The following is a 21,994-nucleotide window of genomic DNA, read 5'->3' on the forward strand; positions in this document are numbered from 1 at the left end:
CAAATGAATTTATGATGAGGCACTTGTTAGTGACTAAACCAAAAGAACAATTTTTCTGCATACTAATGCCAGGCCAACTCTCAGTCAGAAAACCATGTATACCCTACACAGCACATTGCATCAGATGCTTTGTTCAACATTTGTATGCAGCCATCAAATATACTTCTTCTTAAAATATATATATATATACTTTAACTTTAGTGTTCTTCTGGCTGTGGTAATGCACTGTGAAGACGTTCCACAGAGCATATTGATGAAACCAGCCCAAATGAAGGCTGCATAACAACAACAGTACAGGAAAAAAAAATATATATATATGTACACACACACATACACACATTACTGGGAAGTGTAACAGTAAGTTAATGAATTGCTGTAGTGGACATACCTCCCCATTTCAAAGATACTGATAGAATCGAGATCTAACCACTTGGGTCCCAGACAGTTTATGAGGATGGGCATCAACTGCTGGGCTGAAGTTGTTTTTGTTCATATTCTGATAATTTTCACCATTTACCTGGTCTGGTGGCTGAAATGGTCCCGAAGGTGGTGCTCGATTAATTAAAGTCAAACTGCTGGAAGAACTGCCTTCGTCTGCCTGCATCTCTGCAGAGGGAGGCAGATCCACCTTTGATGCATCTGCTAAGCTAGTGTTCTCAAGTCTGGGCTTTCCAGTTTCACCCGTATTAAGGTCAGTTGTGCTAGTGCGTAAACGTTCTCGTGCAAGCCAGTCTGAGATGGAGAGGTCCTGCGCTGGACACTTTGGCTTCAACCGGTTCACAGCTGAGAGCTCAGATTCTTTCTCTCTACTTTGACTTGGCTCTTGAGCTTTCCAAGCATTCAGGACACTTATTTCAGCAAAATCCCTCTGCCCTCCAAGCGTATGCCTTCGCCTGATATTTTTTCTCTTTGTAGTCTCTGCAGAGTTAGCTTTTTGATTCCCAACTCCAAACATGTCATCTGCAGATGATTTGAGTCGCAGCTTTAACCTATCTGTAATTTTAAGTCTCCAGGTAGGCTCTTGCTTATCAGCCTCACTTCTGGCCGATGTAGCTAAACTGCTTGTTGATCTTCCTTTTTTCATGATGTCAAACATTTTGGTCACAGTAGGCAAGTCCTTCTCGCTCTTTGCATCCCCTGAACCCTCACTGTCCGTTTTGTGCCGTGCAGACTTTCTCCTAGACAGCGTATCACATTCAATAAGTTTGTGTGAGCTAAAAAGTCTGCGACTCTCTAACTTTGGTGTTGAACTTCCCTCAGTACAACTTACTTCGCTTTCTTCAGAGTTCCTCCGACTGGTCTTCACCACTTCTGCAGCCTTCCCCTTGGCCAGCCTCTCCGCAGCAGCGCTGGTGGCAAACACAGGGAAGTCACTTTCACTGTCCGTCTCCATAGGACGCCCTTCGCTGATCAACTCGCTTCTTTCGTCATCAGCATCTTCTCCTTTGCTTTCTGTCACCGACTGCACCTCAGGGCTCATCATGCTGGCGTCTAAGCCAGTTAGATATATAGTAGATGAAGTAGTTGAATAGTCTGAGGTGATAGAACTAACATCAGCTGCTAAAAACTCATTGTGTTTAATTTCAGGGCTGGTTACATTTTTGCCTGAGTATCTGTGCTGAGAAGCCTGGGAGGAAGTGCTGAGAATAGTGCCCGAGTCAGACACTGTCTCCTCAACCTGGGAAGATTGTGAAATAGGCGTTTTTGGGTTATTCTTCTGCGTGGTTTGCAGACAGCTGAGATGCGGTGATTTTGTACATTTTTCATGGTAAGGCAGTGAAGGTTCCTCTGACGGGACACTTTCTTTCTTTAATGACTTCTTTTCATCCTTTACAACATTCCCATCTTTTTTACTGCTGTTCTCTTTTTCCTTCAGGACAAACATCCTCTGTTTTCTCCCTATGTCCCTCTCCCTTTCATATTCCCCTTTAGCTATGTCCTCTTTTGTTGTGTCACCACGAGATTGTTCTGCAAGCTCCTTCTTGAAAAACACATTATCCAACTCATCCTCTGAGCTGCTTGGTTGTGGTTTCTCTTTTGTTTTTTTCCGCTTGCGACTAGCTGCTGCAAAAATGGAGGACACAAGCAGTTCCTTGCTATACTGATCCTTTCCAGAACCCCAAGAACCCTGTTAAAATAAAAGAGGGGGGAGAGAGCATGATTAGAAATCACAAGGAAACATTAGTTAGCCTGAGACAAACATCTTGAGCTTCACAGCAAACAATCTGTCTTTATTCAGGAAATATTTCCATGCTTCTTCTGTAGTCTACATGACATTCCCCAGTAAGGCAATTTTCATCCTGAGAAGTCCACTTGTTGTCTGAATCCCTTCACCGAACACTAGTTTGTATACCTATCTATTTAGTTTTTGATTGATTAATGAAGCAAGCCCCATTACAGCAAGACACCCTTTTCAAGACCGGTTTGCAACAGAACCTGCTTCACGGATGACGTCCGAAGAGTGTGGATTCAATCCCTCCTGTCAAGGTCTTACCTATGTGAAAAGGCTAATTTCTCAAACTACTTTTGAGGTGATCTTTCACCTTTCAGGCTGACTTTTAAAATTGTATCAACTCATTAGCTCAAATAAAATACAAGCTACACAAAATCCTATTATAGGCACAAGTATAGAAAATTGACAGAAAGAAATTTCTTCCTGACTTTTGGGGAATCTGCCTTTGGAATTGCATAGAAACAATAAAGGGACAAGCTCAATTACTCAATTTTATAAAATTAATTAACAGCTCTTTTCACTACATTGACAACATTGCCACCCGGCCACTTCAAAGCCAGGTACCATTCCTACTTACTGCCCCACTGCTACCTTTAAAACAAGTAGGAGGTTCGGGGCAGGTACCACCTTGCCTTTGACTGCTGACCAGTGCAGTTTGCACGCCACAGACATTCGAACAATGAACACAGCAATGGCATCTACTGAAAACAGCAGCTGCCTGGAGGCCTTTGCCATAGTGGGACTGAGATTTGACATCTGTCTAGGGCTCAACAACAGCAGCTCAGGTGCCAGCCACCTGAGGCTAAGTCCATGTTCAGGTATCTAGCCTCTCTGACCCCAGGGAAGGAAGACAGACCAGCAGTGATGAGCTATGCTCAAAAAGTCTGTGAAATCCCAACCATTTGTTACTATGCAGCACTACAGAGAAGGAGAGGAAAAGTGGGGGAAAGAGCCATCATCATGGCAACAATTTTAAGAAAGACACTGGGACATCATTACTGAAAAGCACACCCAGTGATTCCAGATTCTAGTTAAGATGGTAAGCTTACAGACAAAGGGAAAACTAATGCACACTAGTCATCAACTAACTGCTCAGCTCTTGTCCAACAAGGTACTTCTCTGCTCCGTAAGCACAGGATCACAGGCCTGACGTGACAGGGAACTCTACCACAGGGTGGCCACTCCTGTAGCATACATGCACTGACAATAGGAAGCAAACTTCTGAACGGATATAGTGCATTTAGTATTTTTGCTCAAACAACATTTTCTTAGCGTGAATTTCATTCCTATTCACTATCTCCTTAGAAATTAAAGAGGTGCTGGCAATGTTGAAAACTGCCGCTATGTGACTTGACAAGCCACGGTCATTGACCATGACAGTCTCGGTGCAGGTGCACTTATTTGTTTACATGACCACGGACAGGGAAGAGTTGAGAGAAACTTTTATTCAACCAACAGTAACAAAAGCATTAATGGGTATCCAGAAGGTCCTGCTACATGACAGGGACCATCCCATGCTCTTGATGCAGAGCCTACTCCTGCATTAGTCACTGTGCCCATAACGGATGGGTGAGCTCTGCACTTTTTCCATGGGTTGGGAACAAGTACATGTTCTTCTCATCAGGAAGGATATCAAGCAATGCAGCCAGCTGGAGCTCTGCCTGGACCAGGCCTGGCTGTAAGCAGGGCTGGCTGAGCAGAAGCAGCTCCTGGCCCAGGTGATCTGCACATCCTCACTGCCGCCCATGGGCCCATGACCATGGCCTGACCGATGCTGCTGCTCTGCACCGCTCACAGATGGTGGTCAGTGAGAGGCAACCTGCAAACAGTGCAGTGCCCTGGCTCAGACAGGGGCATGTGGTGTCCTGGAGTTGGGCTTTTTTGGTGACTGAGCCACCAGGCATCCTCACAGAGCTAACATGTCAACAATGAACCAGAAGGATGCATTAATTATAGAATAGTTTGGGTTGGAAGGGACCTTCCAAGGTCATCTAGTCCAACCCCCCTGCAATGAGCAGGGACATCTTCAACTAGATCATGTTGCTCAGAGCCCCAGCCTGCCCAGCCTTGAACATTTCCAGGGATGAGGCATCTACAACTTCTCTGGGCAACCTGGGCCAGTGTTTCACCACCCTCATTGTAAAAAATGTCTTCCTCACGTCTAAGAGTCTCGTTCTCAGCTCAAAGGGGGCATTAGTGACACACCTGGAGTGGCTGCCAGCAGAACGCTGCTCCACACGCTCACAGCTGACTGAGGACAGCGACACGCTGACACAACACCCAGTGCTACAGACATCCAGCATCAGCAGCTACTGAACAGCCTAAGAGACTGAGAGCTGTGTCCATGGGTCAGATGAGAACTCAGTCGTTAAACTGAGGGCTGAACTATTGCCCATGTTCTAGTCTTATTCCTCCCCTCTACCAGGCTGTCCCCTCCCAAGCACAGCTGTACTTCCTAAGGAGACTTTGCATAAGAACCTCGAACCACAACCTTTGGCTTCCTGTAAGAGGAGGAGCTATCACCCTCTGAGGAAGAAAAGGTTAAATTCTGCAATGCTTTTCTCAGTGAAACAGGGAAACACCAATACTGTCTGTGAGTTAGTACACCATAATGACAGGGAATGCACTATACACATTTACTGCTACTAAATGAGATGCAAAAAGGAGGTAAGCACTCAAAATTGCAAGAGTTCAAACAAAGCCCTTTATGTGTACAGATGACTGCTTTGGCACAGGCAGCTAACTGCAAACAAGTGATACTTTTCCAATGTGGCACTTGAAAACTATTTGATGAGAAAACAGTATTACCCCTTATTCAAAAACTTGTACATAAGCTCTATAGTACATCTGCACATAAGCAATTGAATAAAGCAAGCAAACATCTAACATTTTGGCAGCTTATCATTTCACAAAATGATTTACCTTAGATTTTGCTGAGTCACTAGTAGCTGAATCTGTGGAAAAAAACAAACAACAATTCTGTTCAGTTCTGTGCAACTTTTTCGCTGTTGCCACAGACAATGCTGGACTTATGGAAAAAGACAAGCACAGAACAAAATGTGAAGCAAATAAAAACCAGAACAGAGTGAATAGTCAGAGCTCACAAAGATGCAAGCTGCACCACAGAAAGCCACCGCCATGAAAGGATGCTGTGAATTGTAGGCAGAACCAGCTCAATGATAGGAATGGCAAAGGAGCCCTGTTCCTCTAAATAGAAAACAGAAATACTAATGTTTATTCGATGTTTTAAATATATAGCCCCTGCAAAACAGCAGCTGAGAACTTTTCAGGATCGTACCATGTACTCTCCTGAGATTCAATATACACAAAGCAAAATTCAATGTCTTAGTACTGTTGGCTGCCCTATGTACAAATCATGGATCATGTAGTCGTATTATTTTTGTGAGTTTTTACATGAATTAAGTAATATTTTGTGTGTAAAACCCCAATTACACTCTCTCCACCTCTAACTACATATAGGTATAATTTTAAAATCAGCTAGATTTCAGCAGCTATTGGTTTCGTACTTCTTTACAACAAGCGCAATTATGAAATGAAAAATGGACACCGTAGTTTTACTGTCTCGCAAAACCCAAGATTATACATTTATAAAGGGGGCAGGAAGGGGCTAGCACAGTGACTAAAACCCATGAACTTGGATGTGTTCCAGCTTTAGGGACTTTCTCCCTAGGAAGAAAGAGCTGAGCCCCCTGCCACACCCCTTTGGACACATGGCTAATGCTTTATGACTAGAAAGACTGGTAGACCATACCATGCTATTTCTCCTCAGGGTCTGCTTCAGAGATAACAAGAAACAGCAGAAAAACTTTTAAAAAGTAGCATTGATCTGTTTAAAATACTCTTAAAAGAAAATTTACAGCACAGATCAACTTGTTTTGTTTTTCCATTTACAAGAAACGGGGGTTTCTGCAGACAAGGCAGCTACAGTGTGGGCAACAGTCCTCCTTCTTCCTACAGTTCCAGCTGTCCATCAGTGACATCACAGAATCCACTAGTGACATCACCGTGTGATAGACTCCTCCCACTTCGCCTGTTACAACATCAGTATAAAGTGACTGTTTCAGTACGTGCTGAACAACCCTTTGAAAACTGAAACAAAAGCTAGAGACGAAGGGATAACATTTGTGGGATACAACATGCTGGGTTAGTGCAATAGTATAGTGAAGGGAGGGGGGGGGAAAAAGTCACCAAAAAAGAGCCTGCAATGCTTGTCCTTAGCGACACAAGGGGATGGCATTTATAAACAGAAGAAAATCAGCTTTAGTATAGACATACTGCAACATACTTATTAAGGTGTCCATCACTGACAAGAAAACATAACTCAGTTTTTGTTTTTGCATTCCTAACATTTTGGAGCAATATTACAACACACTGAAGATCACTCTTTCTGCCATCACAACAAACCACTTTACAGTAGCATATCTGTTTCACCTCACGATGATGATTGCATGGGTTACTGTGAATAAATAAAATAGTATGTGCAAGCCTCATCTTTTAATGATTATATTCCTGTAGACAAAGTTTTCCAAATTATATCATGAATGATTATCAACAATTCAAGTCTTTAAGAAGTGTTAATGGTATCTTGGAAAAGAGAAAAACAGTTTATTAGTAAAAGAAAATAGAAAGAGAGAGTTACAGTGAGTTAACAGAGTAGGTTATTCTAGCCTATGGACTGACACTGTCCGGGCAAGTTACCTGATACGTCTCCAGGAGATACTCCCGTTCTTCCAATGTTGGTGAGTAAATGATCTATGTTTGGCACTGGCTGAGATTCTACAGTGTTTTCCTCCTGAACTGCTGTCTATAGTTAATAAACAAAGATCTCTTCATCATCGTTTCAAAAATAGTTCATTATGATTCAACAGCATTTAGAAAATGGCATTATTCACCTGAGGACACGCTTTACTCACGTGTGCTTATTTTCCCACTTTGCTTTATACTTTTAAAACAAAGGCATGGCTTACTTTTTTTTTTTTTTGTTAAATTTCATTACTGCAAGGACACGAAAGCTAAAAAGGTGCTTCAGAAGAAGCAAACCATACAGTGATGCAATAAGAAATATATAGACATTCTAGAGGCAGAAGAAACAGATTCTAAACTAAGATAATTAGAACCCAAATATTTATGACACAATACTTACAAGAGGTTCTTCAGCATCATCTTCTGTGAAAAACCAGTCATGCTACAATTTAAAATAAAAAAGGTGAAAACCCCACAGGAAACACAAAACCCAAATGTGGAACAATCAAACATGGACAATATTAAAAACAACATCCTGGAGTTTGAAGGATAAATACCAGACCCAAACTGGCCCAATAAGAGAAAAGCCGGATAATCTGTGTACGATTTTTGTTTTTTAAATAATGAAATGCACCCACTTACTTTTTGGATGAGTGTTTCTACAATTTTATATTGGTCTGGCATGTGCGTAACCATGTGTGTCATGTTATCATCAGATGTCCTCACAAGTGTTGGACCAAATACTATTGCCAGGTTTCTTGGTTCCATCTAAGAAATGAAATATTTCCACATAAAAAATTTATAACGAGAAATACAATAATATGGGCTAAGTATATTAATACAACACTATTAATATCCAAGAACCACTTTAAATAAGGACAAAGAAAAGGCTTTTAAAAAAACAGTATTGACTCAGGTAGGATGTTACACTACACTAAAACTCTCCTTACACGCAGCTGCAATAAGCACATTAACATTTCTGCAATTCAGAATTCAACCTTCCTTAACCCATCGCAAGTAAACAGCACCACAAGCACAGAAAACTCAGTAACTCCGATATATTCTTTACACTGTCAGGGTTTGTTTTTTTTTTTTCTTCCCACAAAACCTATTTGTTTTGTTTAGAAACAGTGATGTTCTAAGAATTTCTTTTTAATATAAAAGCATTGGTAGTTCGCTGTTTTTTTTTCTGAAAATGTTTACATGATGCACAAAAAATTAAGCTGGTAATCAAATACTGTATTATGCCTACTGACAAAGAGCTCATTCATCTTTGCAACTACTCTGGAGGAGGCGGCAGCAGCCAACATCATAGACCCAACACATCTATTCATGAGACACACTCAGAGTTATCTGATCATGTCACAACATTAATCATTCACATCATTTACTTCTGATGTTACATTTCTGACAAAGAATTCCAAGAAAGCAGCAGAATACTTACCTTCTATTTTTGCCTACTTCTCTGACTTAGAGTTTACTGTTGTGATATAGGACAAACCAAGAAGCCACAGGAGGCAAGGTCCTTGTGCTCACCAGAAGGAAGTTGCAAACACAGTGACCCAAGTCCCTAATGCTCACTCTGACTTGAACTGTGTGGCCTTCGACAAGTCGTACAATTATAATATCACCTCACTCATCTAGCCTTGTTTAAATAATATTAATATTATAGAATATAACATTTATACAGCACACAAACCCAGAAAATGATAAATAAAGGTTTGCTTGAGGCACTGCACTTAAAAATGGCATTTATGATCATTTCCTTATGTCAGCTATAATTCCACTAAAGGTTGTAATTTGTTAAATATTTTTTAGAGATATATACACACCCATCGTTTTCTTTCATATTCAACTAGAAGGTATTATTTGCAGAACTGATGTTTGAACCTGCCATATTCATTTGAACTGAGGCATTTTCTGATTTTTTAAATGATTTAAGATTGACCACAGGTTCCCATATGCAGCATCAATCACATCATTTTTTTCCTGTACCCTGCACACTGGTAGCCAAGTGACAAGCCACCATGTTACCTGCCCTGACGTAAGCATCCATAAGCACACCCACATTGTGCACAGCTTTGCATTCAGCTACCCCTCCCTGAGAGATAAAAAAGGGGATACTATTATTTGCATTTACTGTAGGGTTACTGCATGCACAGAAGCGCTTAATGCAAACCAACTCTTCCCCACCCCATGGAAATGACAAAAGCTATTCTTAGTGGACTGAGACCTTGTAGTCCCTGAGACCCTCAATTACAGACTTGGGATAAAGTTAAGATGCAAGGTGTTATTCCCACAAGAATTAATACCAGTTTGAATAAACTTGATTCACACTAAACAAGCACATATTTTGCAGGAGTCCTTAGTCTAATCCAAAAATCTTTTGAACATAGCAAAGGTCTTAATTTTATGTATGATAATACATTACCACCTTAATTGAAATAATCCTGTACTTAATGAATGAAATCAACAAAAATACATTATATTTTTGTTTCCGATACCTTGTTCTTTTCTGAGTTCTCTGCTACTGTCTTCAAGTGTGCAGAAAGAAACTTGAGAGTCTCATAATGATGTTCAGGTAAATCATGAATCTGAAACAAACAATCACTATTCAGAACATTAAACATTTAGTGCTAATTTTGTAGTGCACCTACAACACACCTGATTTCAGCTTACCAGTCTCTTCAGTGTTTTCAGACGTTCAACAGGATCTTCTTTTCTATTAGCATCTATAAAATCTGCATATTTATCTGTTAAAAAAAGGCAGAAATTAATCATATACATGAGTGTGTGTGTATATATATATATATATATCTCCAGTCCCACTCTCTTGTGAATACAAGTATGTATATCTATCTATATGTGTATATATATATTAAAAAAATGACCTTGGGAAATCATGAATTAGCCCATTACATTGAATGCAATAAGATGGCAGTGGGAAACAGTTTTAATAGAACACTGAACAGTGACATTTCAGATTTTACTCAGTTCTTTTGCAAATTCATAATCCCTTCACGATCAGAGAAATTCTATTTACAGCTCTCATTCTTAAGCTCTATGATCACCAAGACTCCCTGCTCTTTAAGGAAGGAAGAGAGCATTTATTACAGGGATTGGATGATGCCACTGGATTTTCTCTGAAATCATCTGAAAGATGCAAGACAACTGCTCAACAGTAATTCCTGAAGACAAAATTGTAACATAAACAACTTACCATTGGTAAAAAGCGGTTCTGGGAGCTTTCTGAAGAAGGATTTCAGCAAACTGCTTATCACATTCAAGTCTCGCCATTTCTACACATTTAGAAGAAAAGGACAGACATGCTTTATATTTCTATAATCACAACACAACCGAAGTTTTTGGGAGTTCAACCTGGAAACAGCACGATCAAAGACTTACATCATCCTGAACATCAATGTCAGTCATTCCTTTGTTGAGCTCTTCTTGCATACTTGAGATGGCAGCATTATTTCCAGGAACTCTGTAAATACCTGTATACTCAAGACCTCTTTCTTCAACCAGTTTGCAGCATATATCAACAATCAGCGGAATATACTGAAAAAAAAAGTTACATATGCATTTTAAAGTAGTGAATACAAAAAGCATTTTAAAAATAAAATTGAAAGAAATATTGTCCTTCCATACCTTGTTGGAATGAGCTGGGGGGCAGTCATCTAGTCTAACACCAAATGTTCCTACAGCAGATGGCTTCTTTTCAAATGTCTTCCTCATAATGCTTGGAATGCCTTTTCTCCACGTCCCCTTGTCTTTTGGTGGGCTTGTCTCATCTTTTTTGTTGTTAAGTATAATGCAAACAATGAAACAGAGAAGAAAAATAGAGCATTTAAAGTCACAAAGCTACTGTGAATACAGGTAACAGATCTGCAAAGATCAAGTAACAGCCACAGCATTTTTACCTGTTTTACTGGCTCAGCTTCCAACAATCACTCACTAACCAGTAGTCCGACTTAAACATACCTTCTTGCACTGATTAAAAAAGATACATTTGAACATACACCTCAGATTTAGAAAAGTAAGTAGCTGGATGGTACTGTGGAATTTTACCATTCTAAGACTAAAGGTACATAAATTATGTTTTAAGAAATTAAAATCTACATTTAGTAAAGCAAGATTAAGTCTACTAAATCACAATGCTGCACAAAATACCTATGAAATTATACAACCATGTTCACACTTGTGTAGACCTACTCTCTCTTTCAAAAATTACCAGATTTTAGTCACTCCTTAATCGTTCCAAACAGGATTCAAACACTTAAAAGTATTATCTATCCAAAAATCAGATTAAAAATTCAGTTGGTCGGTTTCCCCCTCCTATAGCAATTCATGTAGAATATTGAATAATTCTATTACAAATCCCATTTATCCTGTACTGCAAGTCGCCTAATACAACAGTACTTGCTTCTCATTCAAATATTTCTGGAAATATTCTTTCAGTGGATTTGACGTTTACCTAACATTTGCAATTTAGTTATGTAATCTGTAGCACAGAGGGAGCAAAGGGACATCTGTTGGTAACATAAACCAGAATTCTCTCACAGCTTAAATTCAAGACTGAATTGTTCAGAAGTGTTTGATCAAAAGCAACTGTTAAGGCAGTTGCCTGAATTTGTGTGCAACATCCCTACAAACACAGTCTGATCAGAAATACCACACACCTACACATTCTTTTGAAAAAAAAACAAAAACCAAAAAAACCCCCAAAATCCAAACAAACAGCTTGTGACATTATTTGATGGAGTTCAGTTAGTGCTTAAAGTTTACAGTGCCAGCATATCAGACTCTTTTGGAACTCAGCAGGTAGTAACTGTGTTCTGGAAAAATAATACAGTTTCACTCCTGTGTTATAAAGACAAAAAAATGTTCTCTACTTCAGCGAAAAGCTCTGGTTTCTCAACAGCATATTTAAAATATGAATTTACACTGTTATTTCCAAGTCAGCTGGAGACAAAAGTATGAATTACACTTAATATTTCCAAAGCTTGGCAAAATTTTGATCACAAGAAGCACAACAGCTGTATTTTACTACTCGTAATACTACATGGAGCTGTAGCAAAGAAAAAAACAAACCAACAAAAACCTTCTGAGAGAGGACTTGAATAAAAAGCTTGGGGGATCTGAGAGGACCTGAAGTATATCTAAGACAACATCTAAATGAAGTAGCTACAAGCAATGAGTGATTACAGCTACAACTTACAAAAAGAAACCTGATTAATATTTGGTTTACATCTGTATATTCATGAGCTCGAAAAACCTGAAAAAGGCACCCTGATGGCCTCACACTGAAGCTGTAAGGAACTAAAAAACACACACACAACATCCAGACCTTTAGTGAGAAGCTTCCTGTCAGACTCATCCTTAGGAGAATGGGGACTCTGGGTCCTCTGTTCTGCTTTAGTTCCAAGCAGAGTCTGCCTGATACTCAGACTCTGGCGAGGTGTTTTGGGAGATGGTTCTGTTTTGCTGCTTGAAGAACTGAAACAAGATATATCACTTCAGTAAAATGAAGCTAGGTAAGCAGACTACAAAAACTACTGACAGCATATAATTCACCTACCTCATCATTGTACTGTATTCTTTAATCCTTCGACTAATTAAATCTCTACTAGTGACACCAGTGTCCTATAAAATGAATTGAGATCTACTTTACAATCTTATATAACAAACTTTTTTACTTTCAGAATATAACTATTCCCATCAATAGACCACATGCAAAAAAATATTTCAAGAGTTGTTTGGTTTTTTTCAACACTAATAGGCAGTCCTTGAGAACAAGGACAGGATATTTAAAAACCAGGAAGAAAACTTAAGTAATTGCAAATTAAATGCTGCTATTTAGACTTTTTCCAAAGCAATACAGTCTGATTAAATCCTGTTAAACTGAAAGCAAGTTTAAATAGAAAATATGAAACTCAACACACTCTACTGCTCTGAAAAATCCAATCCTATGCGCACACAGTACTTATATAACTAATTACTACTACACAAACAGTTGAAACAAGCCATGCATTCAAATATGATTTATCCATCTAATAATGTTTATTAATCCATCCTCCTTTGGATAACTATTTCAAATCTGAGCAGATGTGCATGACCACCGACATGAAAATATCCCTCTTTTGCTCAACACTGAAATGAAAATGCACAGAGGACGATATTGGGACAGATATTGATATTTTATGCACAATAGGACATGTTTGCCTTTTATAATCAGCACTAACATTTAGTTCAGGGGTGTCAAACTCATTTTCACCAGGGGCCACATCAGCCTCCCTGTTGCCTTCAAAGGGCCAAATGTAATTTTAGGACCATATAAATACATCCATACAGCGGGCTGATGTGGCCCCCGGTGAAAATGAGTTTGACACCCCTGATTTGGTTCATAGAAATATCAACATTTAATCAGAGAAACAGGCATCCTTCAAAGTTTCACTTTTTAACTACTGCACACAACACTTGGCAATACAAGTCTAAAGACAGAACACACTGATTCTAATACCACAATTATCTTTCTTAAAATATTAGGGATTTTTGAGAGGTAAGCTTAATATTAAGTGTATGTTTAGTCAAATCAACTACATTAATTAATTTCAGAAGTCTACTCTGTCATTATGAGTATGTGAGTCTTTTTAAACTCAGTTTATTTAGTCAGTTACCTTGCCTTTCACCTCATTTTCTTGTATGTTCCTGTACACATTTTCATCTCTTGTTCAACAGCAAATGATTTATTTTGTTCAAGTATTAATTATGGGAAAATACAATAAATTTTTAATTAAAAGAACTATGGCTCCTGCATATATTATACGATTACCTCATCATTTAAGTTGCTGTTGTCTTGTATTGCTTTAATCCATGCTAACATATTATCTCTGTCCTCAGCTTGAAACAGATACTCGCAGTCTGATGTGGTGAGTCTAAATACATTCTTCCTCTTGGTTTCACAGTATGAGATGTCTATCAAACAAGCATTGATGCTTATAGGTTGTTCTTCTTCAGATGGGGTCACTTGTTCCTTTTTATCCTTGTACAAATAAAGTGAATGACCTCGAAGAACAACATATAATTGCTTCCATGGCCGAATGCTCCCACCAACTCGCTGAAAAACATCAACTGGTATGTTAATTTGCTTATTTGTTACAATTACTGTTTCTGGATTAAAAACAAAAAACAACTATCTCCAGAAATACCAACCACCTACTCATAACCATTCTTAAGAATGACCTGTGGAAAGACTACACGTAAGTACACTAATGGAGAGCATCAGGAGTGAATTGCTCCTGTTCTCTCCCTCATAATTCATTGAGTTCACATGTGACAGCAGCAAGAAACAGAATGTGACTAAAATTTCACAGTGGCATTAATACAAATACCACAAAAAATACCCAGTGGACTCTTGCCCGTGCCTTTTAAAATTCATTCAAGTCAGACTCACATTTACACACCACTGCAACTCCAGACTCCCAGTTTTCCTTAAGTGTTAGCCTGTGCTGAAGGTTAATCTGAACTCAGAGCCACAACATTCATTAAAATTATCAAGGGCCTGATTCTTACTACTTTAAATCAGCCATTAGAAATTAGTTTACTTTGATGGTTTGAAATGTAAAATTAGAATCAGAGAACCATTTAGGTTGGAAAATACCTTTAAGATCACCAATTCCAACAGTTAACCTAACTGCCAACTCCACCCCTAATCTATGTCCCTAAGAGCCTCATCTACACATCTTTTAAACACCTCTGGGGATGGTGACTCCACCACTTCCCTGGGCAGCCCGTTCCAGTTCCTGACAACCCTTTCCATAAAGAATTCTTTCCTAACATCCAATCTAAACCTCCCCTGCCACAACTTGAGGCTACTTCCTCTAATCCTACAGTTCAGAGAGTAGTCTGTAAAAGAAGCTGAGGAATTCACTAATGTCAGTTCTAACAGGTCTACAATTTTGTCAGCCTTACTGATGCTCACATCCAATTATAATAATTAAAAAAGCAAACCAGGAAGCATTTCTTTTCTGAGGTTTCCAGCAGCTGAATATTTGTGCTGGGGAGGGCAGGGTGAGGAGAAGAGACAGGTACCTTCCCCTTGTCTGTAACAAGCTGACGAAAATGGAGCCATCCCTCCTTGGATGCATCGCCGAAGACCTCTGAAGAAGAATCTTTTCGGGAACCAGAGTCTTCTGAAGATTTCTGGCTGTCTGGGACCTAAAGAAAACATCACAGAAAGAACTCCGCAGTGTACTTCTAAATACATTTCTCTACAATCCTTACATTCAAGATGTTTCTGTCTTTAAAAGCTGACACCTCATGCAGTACAAAAAGCCCCTATGAATATCTCCTGGGAAAATATCATCTCTATAGTTTCCATACAACAATAGTAACCTTATACACCTCAAGATTACTTTGAGAAGCTGCAGGAGTCTTAGACTCTCATTAGTAAGTTTCTACAAAGGAGGTCATAGATATGCTCTGTTTACAGAGTCTGAGGAAAATGAAAATAAATAAATAAATCAAGGACCATTTGGTGAGCCTGGAAAAAAAAGAAGAGACCACGTTTACTTAGGTGATGCATACAGCACCAATTGGGGAAAAACATTACAATCAATTTAAATATCAAAAATCAAAATTAAGAACAATGGGATGAGCAGCAATTCCAATAAACATCATGTCTGTGTTTAATGCATCACTTTGTATAATTGATTTGTGTAATTCATACAACTTGTCACAGTAGTATCTGTATACATATATACCTACCTTAATCCCCTTTAAACTAGATACATGCTTAATGGATCTGTTGGGAAAAAAACAAGTGTTAAAATGAGATCTTATACACTGTAAAAAACAGATCTCCAAATTAACTGATATTTTTCATGAACTTACGATTTTCCCTCTTCTCTGTAGTCATCCAGTCCTTCATCATATGACTTTGATCTCTCCGTTTTTGCAGCAGGCTGGCTATCCAGGACACTAGGCCGAATAGATTCTACAAACAAATAGACATTTTTGAGTATGTAAGAAAATGAATCATATTTTTCCAATTCATTTCAAGCAACAAAGAGTTTACTATTTTCAGTCCTGTTCTCCAGAGTGTAAAAGGAAAAAGTTGCATGAGAAAAAGAAAAAAAAAAAAAGAAGCAAAAAAAAAAAAAGAAAAGAAAAAGAAATCACCACTCACCATGATCATGTGAAAGCTGTCGCCGAATTAAAGGGATTGGAGATGTGGGACTGGGAGGAACAGTTGTTACAGCTGGTGCTTGAGAAGCAGATGCAGAAATAACAGCAGAAGCAGGAATGTGTGCAATATCATGGTCAATACTAGGACTAGTCGGTTCATCTACAAAGGTGATATGTCATATATTAACATATTAAACGCATCAAGCAAATGGTCCAACTAAATAGCTGTCTGAACTTCTCGTTACTGGGATATCAGATTAAGTATCTTAGACATGAAGTCTTTCAAACAAACATATGGGTCTAACTCATACTGCCAAGTGTACTTTTTTGTTCTGTTTTGAAGAAAGAAGAGCCTGTTTCATTTCCTAAGAATGTTAATTGTACATTAGAGATAAGAGCAAGGAACATCATATCTGATGATAGATATTGCTGTGAATGAATGTAATGGGAATTATTTGCTTGTAATATTATTTTCAAGTAGACTTTTTTTAAAAAATGTGCATAAGTGAAAAACACACATCACATCAATAAGTCTAAACTCAAGAGACAGCTTAAGAACAATTTCCTACAATACAATTTGGGCATTCAGACTACTGAAAACCATTTCACTTAAACAAACATTCAAATAATAAAGCCAAGTTACAAGCAAAGAAAAAAGCACTTTAAACAAATTTCCAGCATCCAAAGAATCAATACCCCCCCATCCTCCATACACTGAAATAAAGAAGCAAGTATTCATATTTTAAAAGATGGCACTATTACATACCAATTAGCTCTTCCACTAATTGTTCATACAAACGATTGCATGCCATACATGCCCAGCACCTCACAGTCTCAATAGCCACAAGGGTCATCATGAAAGACTCCAGAAAGCTTTAAGTATCTCTAGTATTTAACATGTTTCTTACAAGATTGAAGAAGCTGAAAGATGCATTTCCAATCATTCTGAGAAAAGAGCCGTACCATCTTCTAGAACACATTACTAAGACTAGAAAAATAATTCTACTTCACGCTCTGGTAGGAGAGAGGATTGGAAAAAAAATCAAGTCACAAGCAGGGGCTGAACTGTACTGCATAATGAATATGAATGTATTCTAGGTGCTAAGAATTGTAATATGCAGAGCTACTGAAAAGCCTATTGAAATCAATGAACACTCACAGACAGAGGTTTATTCTTTTCTTTGTGCAAACACAACTGCATGTGCTGCATTGTGCTTTTCCAACAGTCACTAACAGTTCTGTTAAGGCAGCATTTGCACCATCAAAATTTGGCAATGTAAATTTAAAACAAGGCAATAAACAAAGTACAGGAAGGTTTAGCAATAACAGGCCTCTAAATTGTTTGGATTGGAAAACACCATTTTTGAAGTTATATGTTAAAAAAAGCATACCCCCCCAAAAACAGCTGCAAACTAGAAACATTAATAAAAAGGGAAATCAAAAGAACTCACAGACAACCTGTGATACTACAATTTTTAAAAATTCTAAGTTTTACTTGCATCCACAGTGATAAATTAGAAGTGTTTACAGACCTCTACAGCAAGTAGGAGATAAGAAGAAACTCAGTTACACTTCCATTTCAAAGCTAAAACAGCTCACTGTCCTGTTGCCTGTTTTCGTTTGCTCAGCTTCCCTGCAGCAACCCCTGAGAGCAGCACACTAATCTTGCCTAAAGAATATAACCACTCACTGAACAAGTAATTCGTTTACAGCATGCAAACTGGAAGTGCTCAGCTTTAAGTTATTTATCTCAAAATGTCAGTCACTACTCCTCAAAGTTAGGAAAATGCTAGTGCGTTAAACAAATCTGCCTGCACAACTTGTGAATACAGAAGTGTTAGGCACCACTACACAATTTCCCACAACTCAATCCAAGAATTCAGCTAAGGAAAAAGAGTTTAAGTCCTTGAAAGCAACAATAATTATTCAAATTATTATTATTTCATAGTGGATCTAATGCCCTGATGAATCAAAATTAAAGTGGCTTTAGAAATAGGCAAGCTTTAAAGAAACTGCAAATGACACTGGGAAGGAAATAACTTTTTCAATCCCTGAGGAGGCTGAAGGCCAGCTAATGGCAAGCTTTTACATACTCTAAACTGATTACAGGGCAAACCATGACGTACATGAGTTACTGCCTACTAATTTAATGCACTGGCCATCTCCACTGCTGCTGTCCAACAGAAAAACAAAACCCAAACAACTGTACATACCCCTTGTATTTTGACTTTTCTCTTTAGTGCTTGCAGTATTTGTCTCCCTTTTCAGTTTCTTTGATTAATCAATGTATTTGCAACCCAAAACTCCTCACGCAACATGCGAAAGAAGGGGCTCAGCTCACCAGTCCAAGAGAACGACTGTGTCCAAAATGCAGTGAAGTACATGTACAGAACAAACAAGCCAAAGGAGAAGTCACAAAAAATAATTCTCTTTCAGTTTGCCATCTCATGGATTACTGGTGTCCCTTTAAATATTTGTAACAAAAACCTCAAAAACTCCAGGACTACTCAAAGTTTTACTTATCATTTAAGAAAAGGATACAAATACAGTTTGTTCTGCACTATTATCTACGAAGCGACCCAAGAGACTGGCCATCGGAAAAGGAGCCAGCTCGGTGACACCTCTGGCAAAGATGCTGCTTGTCACCTCTGGATTGTCCTTCTTGTGCACAATTTGCTCTTTTCCAGTTAATGGGGGCCTCCCCCAGTCCTCATGAACCTTCGGAGATGAAAGGTAGTATCTCCGCAATAACATCAACCAACTCTCTCAGCACGTTCAGGTGCATTTTATGGGCTGAGATGGACCTGTATGGCTTGAGCTGCACTGGAGCTGCCTTAAGAGTTCCCTGTTCACCCAAGTTGGTTACGACTGTGGGTTTTGTTTGTTTCTTGGAGAGAGGTGGTCATGGTGGTGTTTGTTTTCCAAAGAAATGGTTTTGCTAACTGAGTCATAACATACAAACATGGAGAGCAAATTCACATATTAACTTTAGTCCAGAGAGACGAAGCATCAGGGATGCCTGGGCTATCATTAACAGTGAAAGGTGATTTCTCCCACCATCTCCTGGGGAATCAGACTGCTTAATCTTTCTTCACTGGTAATAGAAAGTGACTGGAAAAAACAAACTAGCTTCCCAAGGCTAAAGTACTTTTTCACATTTGTTCTCCTCATGGACAGGGCAGTCTTGCAAGCAGTATCTCAACACTTCAAAAGACCGTAAGAAGGAATTATTTAGCAACTGTACTGCACACTGCATTGCCATTTAAAACACTAATTAGGTGTTTCAATTTAAACAGGCAATGTGAATATATGGCTAAAAACCTTAATTCAACAAGTATGTACTTTATCAAAGACTATCTGATTTAAAGATTCAAATGGTCTATTTCTTAAGTAATTCTCTTGAAAAACAGGTTATGACTTTTGGGGTGTAATTTATTACAAGAATGAATCTTAGATGGCAAGTTCATTTGCTTAGGGCAGAAAAGACAACGCGACACTATCAAATTAGAAGAACTAAAAAAAAAAAAAAAAGAAAAAAAAAGAAAATCTATATCTATATATCTGTTCTTTATTGAAGGACAGATAGGACATGCCCATGCTATGACCAGATCCTGCAGCAAGACTGGTTTTAGAGGGACTCCCTTAATTCCAGGCCTTGGTCAACACCCATTTTTCATGATGCAACACTGGCCTATCAAGCACTCCATACCACAGTCCACAACACCACAACAGGCTCTGCACTATCATAACGTATAACACTACCTTGGTCCAAAGTATTTGCTGTAAATGCAGTAGATGAAAGCTTTAAAATCTTATCCTATGTCTAATCTCTTCTCTGTGCCTCGGTTTGGTTTTGTTCCAGCTTGCTACAAGTAGCACTTCTCTTATGGTAGAGCCACATGGACCAGATCTTGCTCCCTTCACCTTGGTGGCAGCAGGACACGGGGGGCCCAGCAGAGGCTGCTGAGGCACAGGCAGGAGCGGACCTTGGGCGAGTAGAGGAGGGGGACGGAGGCTACAAGAAAGAGGCACCAGGGAAAGGAACACAGGCAGAAAGGGGAGAGGACAGATGGCACAGCAGAGATAGGAAGAAGATCTGCATCCACACACAGGCAGGGATGTTAAAACGAGTCTACCTCAGAGGCTCCTCATCTCCAAGAAACCCCAAAAGAAAGTGAATTTAAGGTAAACGCAGACATACTAATATAGACCATTTTTCTTAAAAGCCTGTCAGGAAGACAATCAAATAAGGTGGCCATGTATGCAATTTCACCTGCGTAGTGAGAAGGCCAGAAATAACCAATAAAACAAAAATAAATTGTTCAATCAAAAATAAACTATACGGAAGCTATCACACAAGATAGCACAAAGACTAATAAATACCCCAACAACAGTGGCTTTTTCTTACAACAGATCTTGCAGTACAGGCTGCTGCATCTTATACTTCAACCTGCAATGGTAAAGCTCCAAAAGACTTCCAAGCCTAAAAGCCATGATTTGGAAAGAAGATACGTGATGACTTGGCTACCGCATTTTTCAAAACAGAACCTTTAAAAAGTTTTGGGTTTTGTCCATTTTTAAGTACTTCCAGCACTGATCTTTTTTACAAATAACCTCTTCATATGTCTACTTTACATAGTTACCCTCATGTAGGCAAAAGAAGACAAGAGGAACAGGTCTGTATGCTGAGCACATCCACTTCTATAAGGCACAGAAACACAGGACTGGAAAGAGCCTCCTGAATCATCAAATCCAGCCCTCTGCTCATGAGCTCATGTAAATAATATGTTTATTATTATATTGATTGAGTTTCACACAAACAGATAAAGGCTTCCCAAAGTCATTCTTCTTTTAAGACTACTCAGAAAACGTTATCTATGATAGCCTGTTGCTTATTTTGGTGTTAAACAAACAAATGTACACCTTTCTCTGCAAAATAATACAAAGCAATTCTAAAGGTTCCTGTTCACAGTATTACCCTGCCACATTAAAAATCTACAATACTCAACACACTTTTATCTGTAAAAGGACCCTGATAGTATTCCTTTCTTACCTGTAATTTTTATAAAGATATGCTAAGGATGATTTACACTTTGAAAACATTACCCATTTCCACATAAATCTGATGCTTCAGATCAATTAGAACTCTTCTAGATGTTATGAATTATTGACTTCAAATTTTAAGTTTTAATTAAAAAAAAATCAGTTACAGAAGCATTTGAATGGTATTTAAAATGCTAATCTGTAATATTGTGTTTTGGCTGCTATACTTGGGAATACCACAATGATTTAAAAATTGTTCTTTGGATGAAAAATACTAAAATTTTCAGCCTGGAGCAATAGTGATTTGGCAGGCTACACTGTGAAAACCCTGAAAAAAACCCCAGAAGACTGATGCTTATCTTAGAAACACTGATGACATGTTAAAAGCTCTGTCAGTGCTATCACTAAAATAATGGAAGCAATAGTCTCTCAAAAATGAACATCTGTCAGCTCTAATTTCTATTCCAGTTACATTTATGTTTTCACAATTTGGAATAGCTAGGCAGCAACTTTCAGGAAGAAAAATATCACAATGGGTGAGGATTTTCATATTCATCTTGACTGTTAACAGTTTCTGCTAAAATTAAAGCTTCCTTAAAACATGCCATGTATTTCAGCCACCACTTGCCCTTAAGGCATCTGCGTATTTTGAGTTGACAAGCCACGATCTCTGCCACAGAAGTTTGGGGTTTTGAATTTCTCTCTGCCTGATGCTTATCTCTCACATGGAGAAAAGAGAATAAGTACAGTCTTTCAACCACTTCT

The 21,994-nt window shown here is 38.6% G+C and overlaps 1 protein-coding gene across 1 annotated transcript in view; it reads right to left on the reverse strand.

Moving 5' to 3' along the window:
* Positions 1 to 397: 397 nt before the first annotated feature.
* ARHGAP21 (Rho GTPase activating protein 21) overlaps positions 398 to 21,994 on the reverse strand; it is a gene marked incomplete at both ends in the record, with an annotated part of 112,830 nt that continues 91,233 nt past the window's right edge. Inside the window, 17 exons of the mRNA XM_080338773.1 lie at positions 398 to 2,128; positions 5,156 to 5,187; positions 6,953 to 7,058; positions 7,398 to 7,439; positions 7,640 to 7,765; positions 9,502 to 9,591; positions 9,677 to 9,750; positions 10,218 to 10,296; positions 10,403 to 10,558; positions 10,649 to 10,791; positions 12,348 to 12,484; positions 12,579 to 12,643; positions 13,833 to 14,117; positions 15,092 to 15,217; positions 15,767 to 15,803; positions 15,893 to 15,995; positions 16,188 to 16,346. Of these exons, the coding sequence (XP_080194899.1) occupies positions 398 to 2,128; positions 5,156 to 5,187; positions 6,953 to 7,058; positions 7,398 to 7,439; positions 7,640 to 7,765; positions 9,502 to 9,591; positions 9,677 to 9,750; positions 10,218 to 10,296; positions 10,403 to 10,558; positions 10,649 to 10,791; positions 12,348 to 12,484; positions 12,579 to 12,643; positions 13,833 to 14,117; positions 15,092 to 15,217; positions 15,767 to 15,803; positions 15,893 to 15,995; positions 16,188 to 16,346 (3,491 nt within the window). The remainder of the gene's footprint in view (positions 2,129 to 5,155; positions 5,188 to 6,952; positions 7,059 to 7,397; positions 7,440 to 7,639; positions 7,766 to 9,501; positions 9,592 to 9,676; positions 9,751 to 10,217; positions 10,297 to 10,402; positions 10,559 to 10,648; positions 10,792 to 12,347; positions 12,485 to 12,578; positions 12,644 to 13,832; positions 14,118 to 15,091; positions 15,218 to 15,766; positions 15,804 to 15,892; positions 15,996 to 16,187; positions 16,347 to 21,994) is intronic.

The sequence above is a fragment of the Nesoenas mayeri genome (genome assembly GCF_963082525.1).
Source record: "Nesoenas mayeri genome assembly, chromosome: 2".
Classification (NCBI taxonomy): domain Eukaryota; kingdom Metazoa; phylum Chordata; class Aves; order Columbiformes; family Columbidae; genus Nesoenas; species Nesoenas mayeri.